We start from the raw sequence: 23142 nt of genomic DNA, 5'->3' as shown, positions 1-23142 counted from the left end.
AGACTTTGCTCCTCCATCTGAGCCCATTCAGTTGTGTAAGGTAGAGCTGCAGCACTCTTTATGTTCCATCCATTTTTACAGGAGCAGGGAAAAGGAAAATAAACAGGAGACAGAACTTGAGCCAAAGCTTTCCCTTTGCTACCACGCCAAAGAAAGGCTGGAGAAGAGTCTCAGATGTGGTGGTTGTGCAGTCAGATGGGCAGCCTGGGTGCTATAAATATTAGAGTGTGGTACTCAGCTTTAGCACAATCTGGTTGGAAAGGATTTTCCTCCGAGAGCCCCACCAGCTCACAGTGGCTGGAGGTGGGAAATGGACTTGCATGCCATTCCAATTTGGTAGACACAGTTTGATGTCCCAGCTGAGGCTCCTGAAGGGAAATAGGAAAATGAGGGTCTAGCTTGTGAATCATGCCAAGTGTTAGCTGCCTGCCGCATTGCCTGCCTGCATCAGATTTGCATAATTTTGCCCTTTCTCAATAGCAGAAGTGCGCGCACCTGGAGGGCTTTGATGACAGAAGTACAAATGCCTGGGGAATTCTGGCACCACCAGGGTCAGCTGGCAGCTGAGAAGAGGTTCAAAGGCTCTAAATACTGAGCCTCAGGGTCCAAATTCTCTGTCCAGGAACACTGATCATATTGGCTGTTTCATTTCAATGATTGGACAAGTATTACTCCCATTATATGAAAGTTGCTTTTGCACTGTGAGAAACCCTCTTTTTTCCTTGAATGTCACCAATCCATTAAAAATCCCACATAATAGCCACTCTTATTCCATTCCTTTATCCCATTCTTTCTGATGTGCTCATCCTTTTAAAAGTGGACGAATTAGTAAAGCTTGTTCTTAAAACTCTGCCAATTACATAAGTGGCAACTGTTATCAGCCATATTTGGGAGAAAAAAGGCATCAAATTGCCTAATGCCTGAGCAGATAGTATGTAAAATCGGGGTGTTCCAACCAATGATTCTATCCAACAAACTAGGTCACTTCGTGACTGTCTCCCATGGGATTGCGACAGGTTTCATGAGGTAGGGAAAGAAGAAAGTACAATTTGCTAGCTGGAAACGGACTCTATCCTGCTCCTCTTGAAGTCAATGTAAGAAATCCTATGAATTTGAGTAGGCATAACAAAAAGGCAAAATACAATGAGTAATAAAAAATTATTTTCTGGCTAGTAAGAGGTTTTTATTAAAACATTACTGAGTAGTAAAAAACAAACATGAAAGCCACAGAACTGCACTTGACATGAATGTCTTTTTAAAAATAAACAGACATGTTTGATTATTTGTAATCCAGTATAATCCACTGTGTAATATTAAATATTTTAAGAGAATTTTTCTTCCATTTGTTCTCAGCATGGTTGGCCTGAAGCCACAATCTTGTTATTTTTAAAGGCAACACTCCACTAAGGGTTTTGAATTTCTTTCATGTTGGCTCTTTTTATGGCATTTTGAAATTGATTGTGCATAGCAAATTTATAAGAGGGAAAAAAAACCTGAAACCCACAAACAAACTGTGGCAGCATATTTCTCTCATGTACATAAACTCCTGGTCTTGTTTCCCAGGTTTCTGCAGCAGGAGAGACTCTACAAAATAGTTGCTAGGAAAAATAAACCTGTAAGTATGGAAGAATGGTAAAAATCCTGCTTCCACAAGGCCAAAATATAACCAGTTCCTCCCTGTGCCATTACCAGAGACGGAGAAGCAGGTGGATTTCTCAGAACCCTTCAGAGCTGAGAGTGCCTGCGGTGAAAGAACTTGCCTGAGCCTCAGCCAGATATAGAGGGCTGGGGAGAATACAGCTTGGCTATGGACTGAAACCAAGGCCTAGTTCATTTTATACAGTTTTGAATGCACTGTTTAATGGCATTTTGGTGCCAAAAGATCAAGTAAATCAGTCTCTGTGAGAAACTGGATTCTTCAGTAGAAGGCAACAAAGCAATTTTTTTCTGATAGTGTTTCACTCCCTGGCAGAAAGTATGCTTTTTGCTCTGTCCTGGACGTACACCTAGCAGATCAAGTTTGCTATGACTGCTGTGTTGCTCCTGTTCACAACAGGTATTTTGCACCCCTGCCACATCCTCCTTCCCATGACAGCCTCTTCCATCTGCTGTCCTCAATCTCAGCACAATTCAGGTCTTGAATTTGAAAATCTAGAATTAACTATACCAGATTTGAAAGTCTGGGTGCAGCCCCAATGTGTATTACTTTGGCTTTCCACTCAAGAGGTATTTTGTCTCAAACAATGAAAACACACTGTACATTCAGATTAGCTTTCATTGCATTTGTGCCCAGATAGCCAGCTAGGACACAGGTTATATTTCCAAATATTGTTTGGCAAACATCAGACTAGAAACATGCTTTCCTAAAAGAAAATTGAATTTCTCCAACATTAACCCATCTCCAAGAACTGGGACTTTAATTAAAATAACAATTACTGCAAGACTTGTAATGAAATTGGGAGTCTGATCATCTTGCATTCCTGCCCTACTCAGGCTTCTAAGGTGACATCCCTTTCTTCCTAGAACTTTCTGCAATGTAAAAAATGACCTGCATGAGCAGCCCAATTCTCTTGTAAGATATTTGTATAGGCTTATAACCTCTTTTGGGGATTTCTTCTTAATTTGTATTCATTCACAACCAGCAGAGAGAATGAAAAGTGAGGCAGGGAGAAACTCATTCCAGCAGTTCTGCAGCACCCTGCAGCTTAGCAAAGGTAATTTGTGTAGTTACAGCTCTGCTTTTATTGAACACATCTGCAGCAGTCATTGGATTGGGATGTTTCCTTTATGCCTCCTTGAGAGCTAGTACATGTCCTGGGTGGAAAGCTGAATTTGAGAAACGTTCATATAGCCTGTTACCAGCTATGAGAATACAAAAGTCAGATTACTTTGATCCTATTAAACCACAGAGATTCTATAACACACACACATACACACACACACAAAAAAAAGAAACAATATAAAGGACTCATGGGTAAACAGCTATTTATTTGTTATGATCTCACCCTAAAGATTTTCACGTTAAGGCTTAATGTGATTTGGAGCAGAGGTGAGCTGGGGCATGGGGTTGGAGATCAAGCCTATAAATAACAGTAAGTACAAAAAAAAGTTTAAAATCTTGTTCAGATCTTTTTTCCTTGTCTAAAACAGAATTTATGGATTTTTCCCTTCTACTATTAGGATGAAAATAAAGTAGGATAAATCAGCTTTAAAGTGCAATTAGAAGCAATTTAGGATGAAAAGCTCATCAGGACTAAACAAGTGCAGCTGCAGGCAAAAGGTAGAGAAGGACTGACCCACAGCCACAAGGTTGATTTTACCCAGCCAAGTGGATTAGGAGTAGGGTTAGATACCTGGAGTGTTTGTGGCATACTGTCCCTCAGAGTGGGTGAAAGAGATGCAGTGGAAGCACAAACTCCCTTTTAAACCCAGAAAGAAATTCTGTTTGACCAAACCAAAGTTGTCTACCATTCCTTTCCCATCCCTCACAGGCTCTGAAATGTTCAGAAGCAAAATAGTGATCTGTTCTACTTCTGATTTTCTTACTGCAGTTTTGCATTTTAATATAATTCTCGCTACATCTAGCACTACAAGTATTATTTTCACATATATATGGGGAAAGAAAAAGACATTTTAAAAGTATAGATCCTACACTACACTACACAGAAGTCTGTCAAAATTTTTCACAATAGACCAGCCGACAATTAATCTTCTTTTCACCTCCAGCCACAAGCTGTGCTTACATCCCTCCACGTCAGAAAAAGCACATTCATCCATTATCTGTCTCTTTCTCGTCTCACTCACCAAATAGCTGTAATAAAAAATCCCACCTTATAAATTACTTCAGAACACAAAGGGAAATCTCTCCATTTTGTAACAGATTGGCTAATTTAAAATGGAATGAGGATTCTTTTCCCTCATGTTTTATGCTAGCATATACTTTCTAGGACATCATATCTTGTTATCAATTTACAGCAAGTATTCATCCAGATTACTACAGGGTCCTCCAGCAAATGCAGAAACAAATTGACATTAAGAAGCCACACATTTTCTGTAGGGAGTCACCTTCTGCAAACCTTGCCTGCCCATAAGTATGCATAAAAATGCAGCTTCTGGAAAAAAAAGATTGAATTCTTATCTTGGGGGAATGGAGGAGGGAAGATGGACTATTAATAAATCCAAATGTTAGGCTTAAAAAATTATGCAGAGTTTAAGAAGGAATGATATATTGTACTCTCCCATTTGAGAAGGAATGGCAAGGCAAGACAGACATGGCCATTTTTTCCTTGAAGACAACTCATTTTCTTTCATATGCTTATTCAGGACTCAAGACTTGAGTGCCTTTTAAGTGGGAGTCCCCACAGGAACTGCATCCTGGCCTTTCCCCACCATGTCAGTTCAATGGGTATGCAACTCCACTGAAGTGAAAGGCTCTCTTTCCCTGTTTAGCTTTCAAGAGCAGTGAGGCATGTTATTTTTTTTCTTTTTTATGAGGAAACCAACTTGTCTGTCACACCTTTTGCTGCAATTGGATATGAATGAGGACCCAGCCATCACTCCCAGATTCCCTGTATTCACCAGAGGGTCTGTTTAAAGAGCTGATAAAGGAACTTTAGAAGCCCCAGACACCATCAGGAAGGACGCATTCCCTCAGACTTCATTGCACAGGAGCTGAATTTCAGCAGCTCTGCTCCCATATTTTGTCAGCCATGGGTGCATGTCCACAGATGTTCTTGGATTTGAAGGGATGGAGGTTAAATTGCAAAAACCAGGCTGGTGTGGTGATTACAGAGCTACTCAGGACAGCCTAGGCTTTGTCAGAGGCCACTTCAGGCCTCAGAGCATGACAGAAAGCAAGGCTGCCTAAAGTCACCCTCATCCACATTTCCCTCAGGCATCCATACAGGCTGCACCTCTGAGATGTGGCTCCGAATTTCAGTCAGCCTTGACTAATGAATTGACGCTGTCTGTTTTGGCATGGGGCTTGTCCCTGCAGTGCAAAACTGCTGAGAATAGGGGCTGCTTCCAGAGCAAAAATTATCTCGTGACCAAGAGAGCAATCACAGCCCTGGTGACGCGCACAGTGCCCTTCCTTCAGTGCTGCTCCGAGAGGACGGCACAGGGGAGGGGCACCCACTCAGATCATTGCTGGGCTGGAACCCAGCCCCTGCGTTGATGGTCAGCATGTCAGAGTGCTGCTGGCATGAGACTAATATAAATGCATGAAAAGGTACATCTGAGGGGTGTGCCCTGAGTCTTCCTTGCCTGGCTGCATCCCAGTATCACAGCTGGATAACCAGCTGTGTTCCCAGCTCTGAAGCGCTGCCAAGCTAGAAGCCTCTTTGCTGCCACTCCTCTTTCTCCTTGCTGATATTTATTATTTTCCCTTTTCCCACACTTCTGCTGCATAAAAATTGCCCATCTGACAAAGAGTATTACAGTCAAAATCTCATTATGGGCACAGGAGGACACACACCTTTTATGCAGAGCCAACAATTAGAGTTTATTGTTAGTCTAATTATTATTTCAACAGTAAAATCAAAATTAATCAAACAGTTACTCCAAGTCCAGCTACAATGAGGCTAATATTTACAGTTCGTATTATCTAATTATTGCTAATTCCCATTAACAGTACAACCCAATTTGTTACTCATCAACTTCCTGGTATTTACCTCCTTTGTTATATCACACTCACCTTTCTTATGAGTAGAAACAGCAAATAATTGGCACCTTAAAATCTTCACTGGGAGGAATATCTTGAGTCACACGGCTGCTTGAGATTTTTATGCAGTTTGTTAATACCACTTTTTTAATTGGTGTGCAACTTTAGTAACCAGTTACTCACTTAAGAGGTGTTGGAACAACATGCATGCTGTAATTTCATTAGGGTAAAACTATGACATTTTACAGAGGGAAGATAACACCAAAAATAAGTTGGATATTAGTAATCTGTTGGGCAATTGCTGATTCAGGCAAAACAAGCTAATGTAAGCTCAGGACCAGGCAAAGACTGTAGTGGCCTATGTTCAGGTAAAACAAAATCTGCACTTTTTCAGTAGCAATGGTAAGATCTTATTTCCTAAGGTGCAGGGCTATAAAAGCTGTGCTCACGCTGGTACTGCTGATGCAGCCTTGTGCGTGCCAATTACATCAGTGCTGGTGTCAGTAAAACTCTTCTTGCCTGTTCTTTTTCCAGCTACAGCCAAATAAACTTCAGTCCAAGTGTTCCATGTCACTCCCCCAAACACCTGAGGTTTTCATTCAAGCTGTTCACATCTGATAGTCACACTTCCATTCTGAGGAACAGTGGCTTGTGATTTGAAGCCTCCATCCTATTCTGGATGCTAACATCCACTGAATCCACTGAATCCAATGAATCACTTGAGCTATTCAGCACTGAAATTAAAGTTCATTTCCTACTGACAATAGTAAGATTGCAATAGCCATTATTAGTTTAGTTACTAGTGTATAGCACACAGGTACAGGCATAAGAGTGTGTGTGTGTGTGTATATATATATATATATGTATATATATATTTAAATACATGCACATGTAAACTCAACACTTGGAATATGGTACTAAGTGACCATGTATCACATTTCTGAAAAACCTCAGGGATAGATAAACGTAAAGGAATGATCATCTAAAACCATAGATCTTAGACTGGAGTAGATTGGATCTTGTTTTTCCATAGATAGACTGAGTCTTGGGTAATCCCTACTGCTTTACAAGTACCCATACTTGGAAAACAGTCATATTACCACCTACAAGCTAAAACAGATTGCAGTAAATCAGAAAATAGGGGTATTGGTTAGTGATTATGAGAAGGCAGAAGAGGCACATAATACTGGGGAAGAATTCCCCTCACATTACCTGTGTGTACCCAAAACGTGTGTGGTGGCTAAGTTGGAAGGGTTTTGAATAGGAGAAAGAATCTCATTTCTGGTTTAAAACAGAAAAATAATGGATTTTTTATGTAACGGAAGAAACAACATTTTGTCACAATACAATTCAATAGATAATGTGTAGGTAGAGCTAATAAACTGTTGGTGTAACCTCAATTTGTTTTTAAACTTGTCTTCAATCCAGCAGGCAAGAAACATCATAAAACTGTAAATGTCTTATAGCTTCTTTAAGAAGAAATCATTAAAAGGAAAGTTGACAAGCCTTATGTAGAAAAAGTTTAAATCTTACAGAGTAATGGAAAAGAAACATGTATGTGTTTATGAGTATATCCATGTTCAATTTATAATAATTTCTCAGATTTTTTTGGTGTCCATATTGTCTTCTGTTTCTGCATTAGTTCTAAAATGTCACGGTATAAGAGGCTTAAATGTCATTGACTTGATTGCAGTAAGAGTTAGGTTTTTAAATGCCTTTGAAGTTCTGGTCTTTACATTCACTTTGTGTGTTCAGAAATTGTTCTTTACAATTCTCACAGAACTACACTGAGAATAAATACAGTGAAGATTATTAAGTGATCAAATTCCTTGGTAATAGAGGCTATGTGGGTACCTTAGGTGAATAAACACTCACAGTTTGCAGGACAATTTGACAATTTTTGGCTTACATCAGTTTGCCCATAACTAGAGGTGAGAAGGAAACAGGAAAGCAGAAACTGGGAGAACCTTGGGATCAAAGCTAAGTGACCTTGACAGGAAGAAGGCTTTTATCTGTCCAGAAGGAAGCAGCCCAAGCTGATGACAGTCAAAATGCACTAGAAGTGCATGTAATATTTAAGATACCGAAGTGGAACATGTTATGAGTGCAAATAAGTCCAATTTTTAGAAATGTATGAGATTTAATTAATTGCATTCTTTGTTGCAAAAGCATGGATTTCTCTGGATATAGTCAAAAAAACATTTGATCACTTCAAATCGTATTTAAGTTCAGGTCATTTAATCTCCTGTCATAAAAACCAGGCTAACAGAAATTTTGCCAGTAAGAGTAACAAAAATTGAAAGAAGCTATAGTAGAGCTAAGAAAAGAGCTTGTCTCAAGAAAATACTTAAGACACATGGAGTCTTTCCATTAATGGAAAAATAGATTATTTAGCCCTCTCTGATGTGAAGGGAAACATCAGAGATTATACTGGCACCTCAGGTGGTCGCGTTTCGTTTCTTACTGGAAATAATTTTCTTGAGCATTAAGTGCTCAGAGGAATGCCTGATGAAAAGGATTTTCTGAAAAAAAAGAGTCTCTCTTGTCCAGATTGGTATCTCCTCAGGTTTTTTTTTTTTTAAACAGGGACATCTGTTTATAGGCAAAAAAGCTAAAATTATACAGAAATTATTTCTTTTAATTTTGCTCCTCCCAGACTGCTTCTCCAGTGATTTTGATCTTGGCTATCAATCCCGGCAACTCCATAGAATTTATTCAGAATCAAAACCAAAAACTCCAATGAGCAAAGGCCAATTTTGCTGTCTTCATTGGCTTGCACAGAGCAATGTTCTACTGAATCCTGGACTGAGAACAACCACTTGAATCATATATTCTGTATTTTTAGGATTAGCTCCTTCAGTTGTCTAAAACATAAAAGCAGAGCTGTCCCAGAAGCTTCTAATCCCCAATTTGCTGCATATGATGATCACATAGTTATTTAGGGTTAACAATATAGTTAAGAGTTGCAGGATGGCTCCAGTTCCCTTACATGGAAAACAATAGAAGAGAGTCTGTCTGGAACAGATTTTAAAAATAAAGCACCATATTCAAGTCTCCATTACACAAGGGGAAGATTTCAGTAATTCCATTATAAACTCCACTTCCAAAGAAACCAAACTCTCTATACACAAAAGAGATTCCACATATAATTGCAAAGAATTTAGTGATACCAGAAACTCCAATTGCTTTAAGTCAGATTGCAGTCTTTCCTGACTTTTGTTGATGTTCTTTTTCTTTTTTTTCCTCCCATGCCTAAGAAGAAAACATTTTCACAGGGATTTGATCACATACATTTTATTGGTTTCAATGCCCAGAGAAAGCTCCTCACCAGAGAAGTATGCTTTAACAAAACAAGCAAAGGGTTTAGCCACCTGTATAGTATTTGATTTTCACAATGTATTTATATAGAGCTGTATGAACCAGGAGAAAAAAGAAATAAAATTGTGCCATTCAAATTTCTTCAGTATTTCTAATTAAGTAACTCATTAAGATTTTTTCAAAGAAATATTGATGTAAGTGGTATTATTAAATGCTTCAGAAGCTATTCAGTCACAAGTAACATTATTCTTTTATACATTTTCATATTCTGAGAAACATAAAATTACTAGCAAAAATGTATTAAAAAGCCCTTCTCAAAGAAGAAATCCACCTCTCAGATTAGTGATTTGAAAAGCAAGTATGCATGTTTCCTATTCAAGAAACTTCAAGAGTTTCAGAAACATCACTCACTGTTCACAAAACCTCAGTTAAATAATGAGTCATCATGACTGGAAATACACACTGAAGTGGTAAAGTTTATTGCCTCACCTGAAGTCACAGGTTGAGTGTAGCTGCTTCTGCCATGCACTTGAACAATGAATAAATATCATCCTTCTGGAAATAGAATGTGCTACTTGTCAATTTGCTAGAACATCCCTGCCAGCATAGCATGGTATTTATTCACCCTGAATGAACCACAAGCATGCCTTCTTCCCATTTTAATACCCATCATTCAGTCCTAATAACTCTGAAGTCACTCAGAAATGGTCAGTCCCTCTTACTGCTGCAGCTGCTTCCTCATGCTAGTCCTCCTGGGCTATCCTGGCTATCTCCACCCTCTGCCATCCAGTCTAGCCCTGCTTGAGAGTTCCTAGATCCTTAACAAGATCACAAGTAGGATCAAAAGATCTAAGAAGGGAGACCAGCCCGTCTTCATTAGCTCTCCTCTCTTGCTGCAGCTTCTTAAGCTGTGTAATTAATAAGGGTAACATTAGGAAGCTTTTATAGATTCTATAGTGTTTTAGTGTAGCCAGTTACTATCATGATCAAAGAAATAACAGGCTTTTCATCAAAAAAGAGGCATGACCTCCTAATCTACAGTTCTTTTAATAGCACATTCATAATGAAATCAGTCTTAATGGGCATCTCTGCATTTTCTAGTTGACTTCTCCCATTGGAGTATATCTGCACAGATGGAGTTTGCTTGCCCACAATGAGCTGAGCATTGCAGGCATTTCTGATTTGGTAGCACTCTGCACCCATTTCACATTGGTAAATGGCCATGAAAGTCTGTGAGAGAGAGAAGAAAGCTCCTTACAATCAAATGCAAAGTCAAAGTTTAGCTGTTTCTATCATGCCCAGGTTCCAGTACCTTATGTCCCACCTCGTTTGTTTTCCCCTAACTTCAGAGTGGGAAATTAGCATATGTTTCTGTCAAGAAGTCATGAAAAATGAACTGAGCGCTGAGCCTCTAGCAGAGAGGAAGATGCAGGCAGCAGCTGGTGAATAGGAAACTGCTTAAGAAAGACAACTGCTTTGCTGTGCCACAGATGAAATGGGGCTCAGTGGGAGCAGGGGTAGTGAGGAGAGTCCCTGTAGCAGGGAGCTGTGAAATGTAGGCAGAAAAGATTAGAGTCACTAAAGGAAAAAAAAATAAAAGATACAGCAGCCATCCTATTTGGCATTGTGGCTATCCTAGAAATGTGAATTTACAGACAGCTGTAAATAAAAAATACAAAAGAATAATATAAAAAAATAATCTCCTTTGTACATCGGAAAAGTGTGTAAGTTCTAAAATACCTAAATTAGAATTGTGGGAGTTCTGCTTACCTGTTTGCCCTCACTTGCTAAAATGATTCTCTTGTTACAGTATCCGGGTTTCTTTGGAAAGGAATAAATCAGGATTTTAGCAATTAATATCATATTTCACGCTCTGCCCAAAACACCTCTGTCAAAGAATTTTCTTTTACTTGTGTCTGTTATTGAACTGCCTAATTGCGACTGTCAAAAATAGTCAGTCTTTGATGAGAAGATACGCCTGTGCCTATTGAAAAAGATGCCTTGCCTCCCCCTTTATTTTATTCCTGGCTGTGCATGTGGCAGTATAGCCTGTGCTTTCATTATCACACTACAATACTTCAGGGAGAACTGCAATGCCACTAAAGCATCTGCAAGCCCAGATTTTTCTCCTGTGTTTGGAGAGTATCGCTGACACTTTGGCTTTGAGTAATTGCTGATCAGCACAGAAAGGATCTGTTGCCTGTGGTTCTGTCTTATTTATGGGAGTTTATGGATAATTTTCCTCAGATGGCATGAGGGTAGATACCTAATAAATGGTAGGCTGAGTGTGCGTGGAATAAAGCTAAACAGGGTATCTCCCCTAGAGCGAGAGAAACAGTTTTAAGGGAAAAGCTGACCATTTTTCTTATTTTTTTCTTTAATGTGTCCAATAATTTTTAATAGTTTCCAGATATTTTTGAGTGGTGGCACCCCATACTGTTCTCAGAATGGAGTCTTGCGTAAAATAACTCTATTTTTTTTTTTAAACAATGAAGAGCCTAAAATGTCACTGATCACTTCAAAAGGCATGTCCAGGAGACTTCCAAATTCCAGTGTCCAAACAGAAATACAACAGCAGATATTCAGACCATGCAACTTTTTCAGTGGGAGACAAAGAACTTTATATTAGACACTTGATGGTCACCTAAGAGTCTTTCTATTATCTGGATAGGAAGGCCAGGCTCCTTTTCAGGCATCAAATTTTGATACATAGCATAGGCTGAATTTCTTTTTGATGACACATCTGTTTTGAAGAACCTGCAAAGGGTTAGGGAAAACCACAATTTAATAATTTGATAAGCGCTTACTGCCTGTCTGAGAAAAAGAGTAACTTACTCAACGAGATGATAACGCTGCAGACTTATATCAAGAACTGCAACAGGAAATAAGATTTTCCTACATTTTCATGGCTTCAGGGTTACTTTGAGTGCTGCTGGAAACTCTTGCTGTAGTTCCACGCACATCTGCTACTCTCTGCCATTAAGGTACTCATCAGGAATAAAAAATATGCATATCAAATATGCATAGCAGTAGGAGCTCTACTGATTTGTTCTTCTACTAAACGTAGTTGACTGCTTGGCTGTTTTAGTCTTCTATCAAGGAACAACTTAATGTAATTTACAGTTTTAGTCTGTACTATCTGCTAGTCACATACCTGCCCCTGGTTTAGATTAGAACACAGCATTAGCAGGTGCTTCCTGCTGCAAGGGGACATGGAAATGCTGCGGAGGCCTGTCCCCACATCACCTGCAAAGGCAGAAGAAGCTGGAAGCGCTTTGCAAGACCAGCTCCTGCTCAGTGTTAATGCCACCCAGAGGCAGCTCACAAAGAGGACAGGATCAGCTAGGGCTGTGTCTGTCCTTCCTCTCCCATATCACTCCTTGCAGAGGTGACCAGCCTGTGATACCTACCTAAGGTTGCTGCTCTTGCTTTCACACCCAGGAAATGCCCTTTCCAGGTGCTCCAGCTACAGTGTCCATACACCCTCCAGCTCATACCAATGTCCAGCATTGTGCAAAAGGCGCAAAGCTGCTTGTGCTGCTTAAAGCACAGATAGGATGACTTGGACTTCCATCAGAAAGGAAGAATAATATTCTCAGGTTACAATACTGCTGTAAGCCTCAAGAATCCACATCCAGATTCCAGCCCTTCCACAGAATATCTTCCACAGATATTCTTGAATGACCACAGAAATGTCACTTAATGCAGCCATACAATGAAAACAAGATTTCCTTTTCTGTGCCATTCTTCTGTCTTGCCTGTTGAGACTGTTTTTGCACAGTGGATAAAAGATACACTCCCAGTGTGGCTAACTACAGAGACTGAGAGTGGGCATCTCTGGAACAAGATGACACTAAGGATCTTTCCAAATGCCAGGTGAAAAAAAAAAATCAAAATCTCTGAGAACAGACAAATACCATCATCATTTCACACAACAGCTATTGAATAAATTCATACAGTCATCTTTTGGCATGGCCATTCATGACCTTAAGAAGGAGATACACTTCTCTCTTCCCCTCTTTTGTCAGTGTGTGCTTCTGTGAGGCCTGGTACTCTCACTAGGTCCACTAGGATTAAATCAGTTGTATTGTACAAAACCACCATGTTAATAGTTCCCAGTGCAGGATGGAGGTAGTAGTTATCTTAGTATATCTACTGCATTTAGTTATTTTTATAGTGCTGCACCTTTTTTCCTGCTGAGAGAACTGAATAAAAAAATTACTTTGAAAGACATTATAATCAACGGCTGCTGGCTGCAATTACATTGTGTACTTGATGTCTTCATAAAGTACCTCTAGTTTAAACCCACAAATCTTTCAGTTTGAATTCTCTCTTGGCTCTGTTCTGTTTTGTTATTTCAGTGGTGTATTTACAGGAATGATCGCTAGAGTATATGGGTTTATATAACAAAGATATAAAAAAAGTTATCAGACGATTAAAATTTCATCAGCTATCTTTACACTGGAAAAGTGGCATTTTGTTCCATTTATGACTGATATTTACAAAGGCAAGCCTTGTGGACAATAAAGAAAAAAAAGCATTTGGGTTTCAGTGCTGTAAAAGCTTATTCACACTTGAGAAGACTATTAGATGAAGACTTTCAGATCTAAATGTTCATAAGAGAGACATAATTGTAAAGTAAGCTCAAACTTAACAATGGCGTTTTAAGTCCAAGTCAATTATGGACAAGTCTGCAGTGTTACAGCTTCTGAGCACATGAAACTTAGCTATTACTGAAAATATCCAGCAAGAAATTCTTTGCTATATGTGAAAATGTATTAATATGATTTATTAAAATGTATTAATATGATACTGAAAATAAGTGAATATGATAAATATGGAAGCTTCTATTTTTTGAAGTTAGCTGGAATACTTTTTTTTTTCTCTGAGCAACTAATGTCACTTTAACCTTTCCCCCTCCATGGTAAGAAAGTAATTTTTTTTCAGATTTTCCTCAGAGACTTAGTAATTTCCTTGCAGTCTGCCTCCAGGCTAGCAGAATCACATTCTTCACATTAGATAGGATGGCCCCAAGGACACCCTAGGGTCCTGGCTTCTCTGACTAATTCAAATTCTCCTAGGGACTTGGACATTGCTCCTTTGGCTTTGCATTAAGGTAAAATCCAAGCAACAGATCACCAGATCCTTACCTAGAATGCTTCATTCCATACCCCAGACTCTTACATCTGATGCAGTAAATGCAGAAGTCACTATTTAGCCATTTTTCTCCTCCCCCATTAATGCTTTCCTCACCTTTGGTTCCTCAAGCTTTGACAATGAGTTGTTGATGTCTTGCCCTGTCACAGACCTGACAGATTTAACACTTGCACATGATGTTTGAATCAGGGGAGAGTCCTTCCAGCACGACTACATGAATACAGAGGGTTCCTCTCACTGCAGGGTCTCACTGGGGGACTGGGAAGTGACTCTCCTGCATAGGGAAGCTCTGAATCCAGAGCCTGCAGTCCAGGTACTGCCACTGCCAGTTGGCTCTGTAGAATTGTTTGGGCTTTAAGCAGACTCAGTTAGCCTGACAGACTTAATTGGTGCTGATTGGGTAAGCATCTAGATAATGATGTCAGAATATTTTTAATGTGTTCTCATGTAATCTACAAAATTAAATATAAATTAGAGCTTTCAGAGTAGAATCCTTTTTTTCTTCCGAAGATACTGCTGGTAAACACTTCATATGATGATGAAGCCAGGGAGTAGTTTGTATCTTTCTATCAACAACTCTAAATTAGACCTGATTTGGGGGCAGTAAAGGTACATATACTTGTGCATTCATAGTGTAATCTGCTAGATTGAGAGAGTAGGGTCTATTCTTCATCTTTGTGCATCTTTCTCTAAGAACTTAAGCAAACTCCATAAGGATAGGGGCAATTTGTTGTGTCACATAAATAAATATGTAAATAAATAAACATGCCTCAAGCCCTAAAACATCTCCCATGCTCAGTTTCCTATATGCAATGCCAAAGCGAATATTAACTTTCACCTGCTCATTCAGCTTCTGTGACAGAGTAGGGAGACATTATCAGTGCTTCAAAACACAGCTGATGTTCATTCAGTGTGCTAATGGACCTTAATCCAAACCTGTGAAGCTTTGTATGCAGAGCTCAAACAATGAAACTGTACCTCAATGGCCAGGGAATAAAGGATTTATTAAACTGCCAGTTCTGTTTGATTAAAGGTGGTATCAAAAACTTTAGAGACGCCGATGGTTGCTAGCCTATTTAGAAGCTATTTAAAATCTAATTATCAGCAGCCCATAACATCCAGGATGTATAAATTCATACAGTAGCATATTTGAGTGCATGGGTTCAGAAAAGAAATTATCCTAAAGTCCAGACTCTAGTACGTGTTATAAAGAATATTTCTTTGAGAATCTGCTGATGGAGTGACCACTATGGGGTTGAACAGAAAGGAATGAGGAAAAGCTGTTTTCTCTCTCCTTGCTGATGCCCCTCATGGGAAGGCTCTTTGCTAGTCTGGTTTAGTTAACAACCAGCTGGGAAGACCATTACAATGCACAGAGCTGAGCAGGAGCAGAGGTGGAACCTCTCTGGGGCTCCTCATGTCAGGAATCTGTACCTGATGCCTGTCACTATGCCAGAAATGCATCTCCAGGGCAGGGCTCCTTGATTCATAGGAGTAACTCCAATGGATGCATTTCCTTTTTGATTTATATTTTAAATACTTGGATATTGCTCTGAAAGGATGTAAATTTGCACTGAGTTCTCACATTAAGACATTACATTAATGAAGTGTTGGAGAGGGTGAATAGAAAGGCTGACTATGACTACTATCACCTGGGGGAAATAATTTTGAAATTGATACTTATAGTGATTAGGCAATTGTCTGAGGTTTAAATCTTTCAAAGAGGTGTAAACATAAACTTCAGATCTGCAACTTGTCACACACTGAAGAACGTTCTGTAGCTGCAAGTGACATTGCTTTTATCCTAACTATGACCATAGCTAAAGTTAGACTGGGATTTTTTTTTTTAATCTTGGATGTGCACATTCCTTCTTTTCTTGTAAAAAAGCCCATATTTGCTATACATTTGAGCTGGCAGAGCTAAGCCAGTTGTCTGAGGCTGTTGTACACTAAAATTGTTTTTCACTCTTGACAGTTGATTACACAGCAAGCTCCCCAGCCACCTGACCAGCTGATGGTTGAGAGAAATGCCATGTTTAAAGTGCCTCTTTTTACCTGACTTTGTGCAATGTGAAGAAAAAATTTCAGCCCCCATCCCTGGGTCCCATCAGTTATATTTGCACATCTACACTTAAAGAAAATAAAATCTCCCTGGTGAATGACTTGTTTTCAAAATAAAGAGAGATTGCACAAGAAAAACTATTCCATTGCAGGGACCTCTCTGGAGCATGAGACACTGGGACTGGAGCACAGAATGGCATTTAAGAGCCACAAGAGCTCACCCTACTAAAGGCTCAGCTCAGACTGTAGTGCTCTGTCTTTTTTATTTACTCTACTAAATTTGTCACTATGACCCATAAAAGAGTAATCAGCACCCATAGGGCAGAGACTCCCTGGATTCAGCTGGTACTTACCCCAGTTGCACGCTTTAGCCAGGGTCTGTACAGGTGTGTCTCCTCTCCTGCCTCTCCCAGGGAAGCTGCTGGGGCTTAGCTGCTCTGCTGCATCATGAAGGCTGTGCAGTCAAGAAGGACATTACAGATCATGCCCTTATTTCAGCATTTTGGACACATCTCTGCAGGGGAGAGTAAAGGGCTGTATTTCACAGCTATGATATCATTCTTGTAAGCTATAATTCAGCATGAGCCACTATAAAACCTTTCCCATGACATCAGAGCTGTGAAATATAGCTGACTTCAAGTGCAGAAAATTCCCCCACAGGAGTAATTGTTTCCTGGCAATTGGTATTTGAAGGACTGATCCTTTAAAAGGCTGGCACAAATCCCACCTAGGTAATGCTGGTCCAGGCAGCACTTCTCTGGAAATGTTACGTGCGGGAGCAGAGGTATGGAGCCCTACCACAGGATCTGGCCATAGAGGAGCCTGTCAGGTGATGATTTTCACTTCCTTATGCCTCAAAAATACAGGCAGACCTCCCTAATAGCAAAGTAGTAGGTTTGCTCATGTGCTGTACTCCCTACATCTTTCCACATCTGCCCTCCAAACACAGATGATCCTGATATGTCCATCCTGGTACATGGCAGCTCACCAGGTCTGCCCCTGCTTGTGGCAGTACTTACTCACCTGGGCAGGTTCCAGAGCAACCTGGCAAGAAAATGGAAGTCAGAAATGTTGTGTGAGACACAATTTCCTCTTCCGCACCACATGAAGGAAGATGTCCACTTGAATACAGTTGAATTGGAGCCAGGGTAATAATCGATGTTGGCAGGGCCATAGAGGACAGGACCTTACACGGGTCAGAAGGGTACAGGAGGAGGAGAAAAGAGACTATATTCACGAAGAGGGTTAAAGCCACCTCAGCTCTCCCTATCCTGGTGTCTGAATCTGCTGAACCTGCTGCTTGTGTCCTGCTCTAGCAACCTGCACTCTGGTTTGCTGCTGCTCCATCAGCTGAACTGAAAGCAATTGTTGAACACATTGTAAAGCTTAGTTATGCCAGCTTTCCCTGTTCCTCCTCTGGGAAGGTCTTATTGTGAATGCAGCTCTGTTCTTGCTGTTCTCTCTCTGTGTCTGTGGTTACGTGCATGTGTGAATACACTCAGGGATCTGTGTCTCTCTCACAAACTCAAAGCTGTGTGTGGACACAGCTCCCATGACCTGCAGGACAAAGTTGTCTTTCCCTGGCTAATAAGAAAGCTAGCTACAACCCTTCCCTCTTCTGCAGAAGAAATTGCACTGTGTCAGAATTAATTGTATTATTATTGTATTATTGTATTAATATATTCTTCCTCTTAATGCTAAAAATCTTATTCCTTCTCACACAGAAGTTACCTCTTAACAGTATTTTACCTTTTGAAGCAGTAAAATGATATTGTTTGAACAGTTCTGTTCTATTACCTACTATTCATATAAAAGCTAGGTGCTATTTCTTTATAGAAAATTATTTACTAACAGGAACTCTAAGAGACTTGAGGTTGTTTCATACAATTTATTACCAAGAACAACGACAGAGAGAGAAGAGTAGTTAATCCGAGGCATTGCAGGTGCTGTAACTCCTTCAGCATATCTCAAAGGCTAAATTCTGTCTAATGTACACCTTTAAATAGACAAAAACATACTATAGGTGAAAAAATCATTTTTGATGTAGAATATGATCCAAGAAGTGTTTCATGAAGCACAACGGAACAAAAAGTTTTTCTCTTCAATTTCGTATAGTCAGAGTGTTATTCCACAGTCCAAATACTGAGAGATGCTGTATTGAATCTTGATCTGGTTCAGAATGATTTATTGGGTTTTGATCAGAATGCTGAAAAAAAAAAAAAACTAACTTTTTTTCAAAGAGCATCAGTGAGAAAGAAAATGAAAATGAATCAAATTATCCTTCTCTGAGGTTATAGATCTGTTTGAACTAAAAATTCAATGAAGTGTTTACAACAAAAATATATGTTGTGGAATGTTTCTGTCAAGTAATTCAGATTTCTTCACATTCTAAAATGTTCCAAAGCTGTTCATTAGGCACTGGTTACCTGAGACACATAGTATATTTTCTTCCTTTTGAATAGAAGCTTTCAGCTTTTTCAAAAACAGAAGAGCTGTCCACAGTACTCTGGGGTACTGTATCTGTAGTACAAGCTTTTTGCATGTTGAAAATTATGCACTATTCAGAGAGAGAGATAATTTTTGTAATTATTTTGTAGGTGCACTGATATTTAGTATTGTAACAGTAGGAAGCAGTAGATAGTAAAAAGCCACAGGTAGCAATGAACTAGCTGCAGTTTGTTTTCTATTTTTAGAAGTTATTCGTGAAAGCATTTACATTCATAACTATGTATTTAAAGATTCAAAACTCTGGCCATAGATAATGAGAAAACCAAAATGTCCACTTCATCTCCTATGCAATAACAAGCAGGTCTATTATGTGTGAGGTATTGATAAATACACACATTTATTTCACTAACCTGTTAAGCCGGGTTGATTCCTTTCTAGACAGAGTAAAAGGCAAAACTCCTTAAATGTGAGGGAAAAATTCTGAAGTTAAGTCCAGTCTTTTCAGTCCATAACTATAGCAACAGAATGCTCCTGGGAAGACAGTGTGCAGTTTTGCTAGCACTTCTTTAATGTAATATGGTAACCTCATCAAGATCCCCAGTAAGAAAGTAATCAGTTACATCCCAAAGTTCAGACAGTAAAAAGAGAAATACTTGCCTTGCCTTTATAAATGAAGGGAAGCAAATGGGATTAAAGGGGACCCACACATACCCTGAATCCAAACATCATGACTCCTTCCCCATACTTGATATGGATCCACTCAGATCATTTATAGGACCATTTGCAACATTTTTGAATCAGAAACAGCCCAGGTTTTCAGCAATCACTATTACTCATTCACCTTGTGGACTTACTGCTGCAGTGATGACAGTTAAGTACCTTTGGAAATGCTAAAAGAGTTGTTATTTTTCTTTCCAGAGATCCTTTGAGACTGCAAAGACTATTTAAAGAAGGAAGACGGCATGAGATTGGATTTAGTGCAGTAAAGTAGGTTAATTTGAGGACAAGACAAAAAATCATTATTTAGACCTACTTGTGTTGCCGTGATGAGAACTTACCATTGCTTCTGGCTGCTGTTTTGGGCTGGTCAGCCCCACCAAAGTTTCTTAACTCCATTATCCAAAAGGACTAGCGGCTTTCCAGAAAAGGAAAAGGTTTTGGTGTTGTCTGGAAACAGCAGGCAAGACCTCCATCGTTCCAAAAGGAGCTGGATGTGGAATCAGTTCTTTTTATTGGAGGAATACACAGGAACTGACTACCAGTATGTTGGCAAGGTAAGTTACTTTCATATACATCTATGTTTTGATTTTAGAAGCACTGGAAAGCCAGCATTAGCAAGTAGGGAAGAACAATGCCTGATACAACTTTTAGTTCGTGTTCTGTGTGCCCAGCCTCTGCTGAGGAGTAATTCAGTGGAGAGGTCTGTGCACTTCAGTTTCAGAATGTAATCAAGAAGTCTTCATTTAACCAGGAAGTCCCATGTCAAATCACTGGCAATTCTATTAAAGATTTTGCATTTTGTTTTGTGCCTGGAAATAATGCAGCTTAATTATAGGCTAGATTTTTAGCTTTAAATTGGGATATGTGTTTTCCCGTGTGCTTACTAATTTTGCTGTAGTCAAACTATTTAAACCAGGAGAGGTTTAGAGCTAAGTTGGGATTCATAGTACTTACATTTTTGGTGAGAATTCTTTCTACCCAGATAAAGGTAATTGTTTTCCTTTTTATTACCCACTGCACACAGCAATGCTACAGCCATCTTCTGATGAGGTTCCGTGGTGCCACCGATCTGTGTGAAATGACCTTCACACCACCAGCCATGCTACTACAAAGCATGGTTGAAGCACACTGTGCATGTACACTAAGAAGCAACAGGCAGCTGAAAGTTTCTAATCTCAAAGCATACTGTTAGCTGGGAAAGGGTAAAAAAAATTTTAAAAAGAAAAGTCACAGCTTTACTCTGAGAACATCCACCTCCCTGAGCAGCAGACTCACATGTAGGTGACAGACTTTATGTAGTCTGTAGAGCAATGCACCTGTGTCAAGAGCCTAAGGAGAGTCTATACTGCCCAAGGTGCCACAGTCTATAGGAATATGTCTTGCAGAATGCAGAAATTATGCTACTGATGATGACATTCAAAGCAGAAACAATACAGCCTGGTTTTCCAAACAAAAATGGGGTTGTATCTGATCTAATTTGATCTCTCAAGCCTCTTAGCAAAGGCTGCAGATCACAGTGATTTGACATTTTATCTCCCTCTGCAAGCTTCTGAGCATTCCCATGAGAGATGGTGGCTGCTTTTCTTGCCTGCCAGTCAGCTGTCAGTCAAAGTTGGATGCAGCATTCCTTTCCTGCTAAATGGCTGCAAGGCATGATTCAAATGAAGAGCTACTCAGCTGGTGTAATACTCATAGAACTCCAGCCAGGATAATCAGCATTCATGAAAGGTACCATTGAGCCCAATCTACAGGAAAAGGCCAAAGGCAGAGAGTCCTCAGAGAGGAGAAATAGAGAAGGAAGATAAGAGGGTAAGAAAAGATACCAAAACAGAAGAGAGTAAGAGGAAAGAACTAGAAAGACAGAGATGGAAGGAACGGAAGCTTTATAAAGAGGAATCAAGATGGAAAGGAGAGGGAAATGGCATTAAATGGGGGTAGATGATAAGAGCTGGGAGAAAATTTACCTAAAGAGAGCAAAAACAAAACCTGAAGATGAGACAGTGAAGGAAAAAAAACCAAACAGGTATGAAACATGGAGTCAAAGACAAAAAAAAAGGCAACAAATTGAAAGACAGCAGTCCTCCACACACTCTCCTGTTTCACAGTCTGCTGAGGGTAGTCAGGGTAATGAGGATCTTTTTGTTCAAAGATAAAGCATATGGTCCTGAGGTGATCCTACAGTCTCATTGTCATTGTGAATTTTGACATTGAACTTCATCAGCCTCCCATTTTTTCTACTGCAGAATTAGGGTACCAGCTATTGACTTCAGAGAGACTGATGGGGAAATGAATATTCATGCAGAACAAATTTGCTGAGAGACAGTTTAAAAATGGTCTAGTTGGACCAGAAAACCAAGACAGTCTCAAAAGGAGTCAAAAAGATAAAAAAGTACATTATTTTTAAAAGTTGTTCTTCCACCTATTTGTACTTTATTACACTTTCTGTTGTAAAGCATAGAAACAACACATAATGTATAAATGTCATTGATTTTTTGTTCCTAAGCCATTCACAAGTGGCCTTTCACACATCTTTCAAATGCCAGAACCACTCACACTCTTTTAACTGAACAATTAGCCAAGAGGCATGAAAGAGCAGCCTTTTATTATTAAAGTTGAGGATTGGTGTGAGGGGAAATGATAAAAACATCTAAATGTCTCTAAATTGAGGTAACTAGGGAATTTAACTGAGCAATTAAACTTGATTGATGTGGGCAAATGAGGATTATGAACATTTTTATGAAGCATATTTTTTTTTTCTCTGAGGATTAAATGTTAACCTTAAATATAGATTTTTAAATGGTGGGAGTATAAAGATGAAATTTGAACAGCAAAATCTTTTAAAACAATAGCAACATATGTATGTAAACGGGAATTGTGCTTATGCCTTACTGTATAAACAGATAGACATGCATCTTCTGGGGTTTTTGTATTTAGTGGTTAAAGCTAGGTGGGCATTAACGTCATAACCATAAAATGAAAAAAAAAATCTTCTACTCATGCTGGTTTCACTTTTTCCTCTTCATTTTTTTAACATCTGTTTAATCCAAACATCTACATCAAAATTTGAGATGTAAGAAGTCTGTTGTGAAAGATTCTAAAAAACAACTTTATTTGTATGAGATGCTCAAATTACAGTTGTGAAATCCTGTAACTGTTTAAAGCACAAAAAACAGATTTGCTTCATAGTAGTTTTAGAGCGTAGGAAAAGAACAGTGAATGGATGGGGATGCATTCAGGCTGGGATAATAAAAGAGAAAAGTAGTATCTCTGAAGACAGAGCTCAAGGCAGTATTGCAGACAATGCTGTAGCATCATCTGAGTCACAGACCAGAGCACTGTTGCTGTCTATACCCTGCATACTCTTCTATTCATTGAACCCAAAGCATTCCATGCTTTAGGAATTAATTTTCCAAGTACATTTGAAACCTTTTTTTTTTTTTTGATAGCGGTGGGTACTGTCAACTGTTAAAAAGTGCTCCCCATTTTGATATGCCTCACACTTCATTGTCAGCCCAAACATGCAGCTATATCTCACTGGACAAGGATATGCAGCTGCCAACAAGATGCTCACAGTGTTACAAACACAAGTTGATTTTGCTGTGGTGCTGACACCGGATCGATCGTTTCATTGCCCATCCTTCTATTCCTGAATTTCATTCCTGTGTATTTGTGAAATAAAGTCTTTTTAAAAAGAAATTAAATTCACGCCCCCAGTCACTATAGTCTCAGACCTCAAGGAACTTGAAGAAAAGTTCTAGACTAGATTTATTCAATGC

The 23142-nt window shown here is 39.3% G+C and overlaps 1 protein-coding gene across 4 annotated transcripts in view; it reads left to right on the top strand.

Moving 5' to 3' along the window:
* CDH6 (cadherin 6) overlaps window positions 1-23142 on the top strand; it is a 102600-nt gene that overhangs the window by 32195 nt on the left and 47263 nt on the right. For all 4 annotated transcript variants that reach the window (XM_074545154.1, XM_074545144.1, XM_005481657.4 and 1 more), the window contains exon 2: window positions 19565-19920. In XM_074545154.1, coding sequence (XP_074401255.1) covers window positions 19693-19920 — 228 coding nt within the window. In that variant the 5' untranslated portion in view covers window positions 19565-19692. The remainder of the gene's footprint in view (window positions 1-19564; window positions 19921-23142) is intronic.

The sequence above is a fragment of the Zonotrichia albicollis genome, chromosome 1 (assembly GCF_047830755.1).
Source record: "Zonotrichia albicollis isolate bZonAlb1 chromosome 1, bZonAlb1.hap1, whole genome shotgun sequence".
NCBI classification, from domain to species: Eukaryota; Metazoa; Chordata; class Aves; order Passeriformes; family Passerellidae; genus Zonotrichia; species Zonotrichia albicollis.
This window is presented reverse-complemented; position numbering and strand designations above follow the sequence as displayed.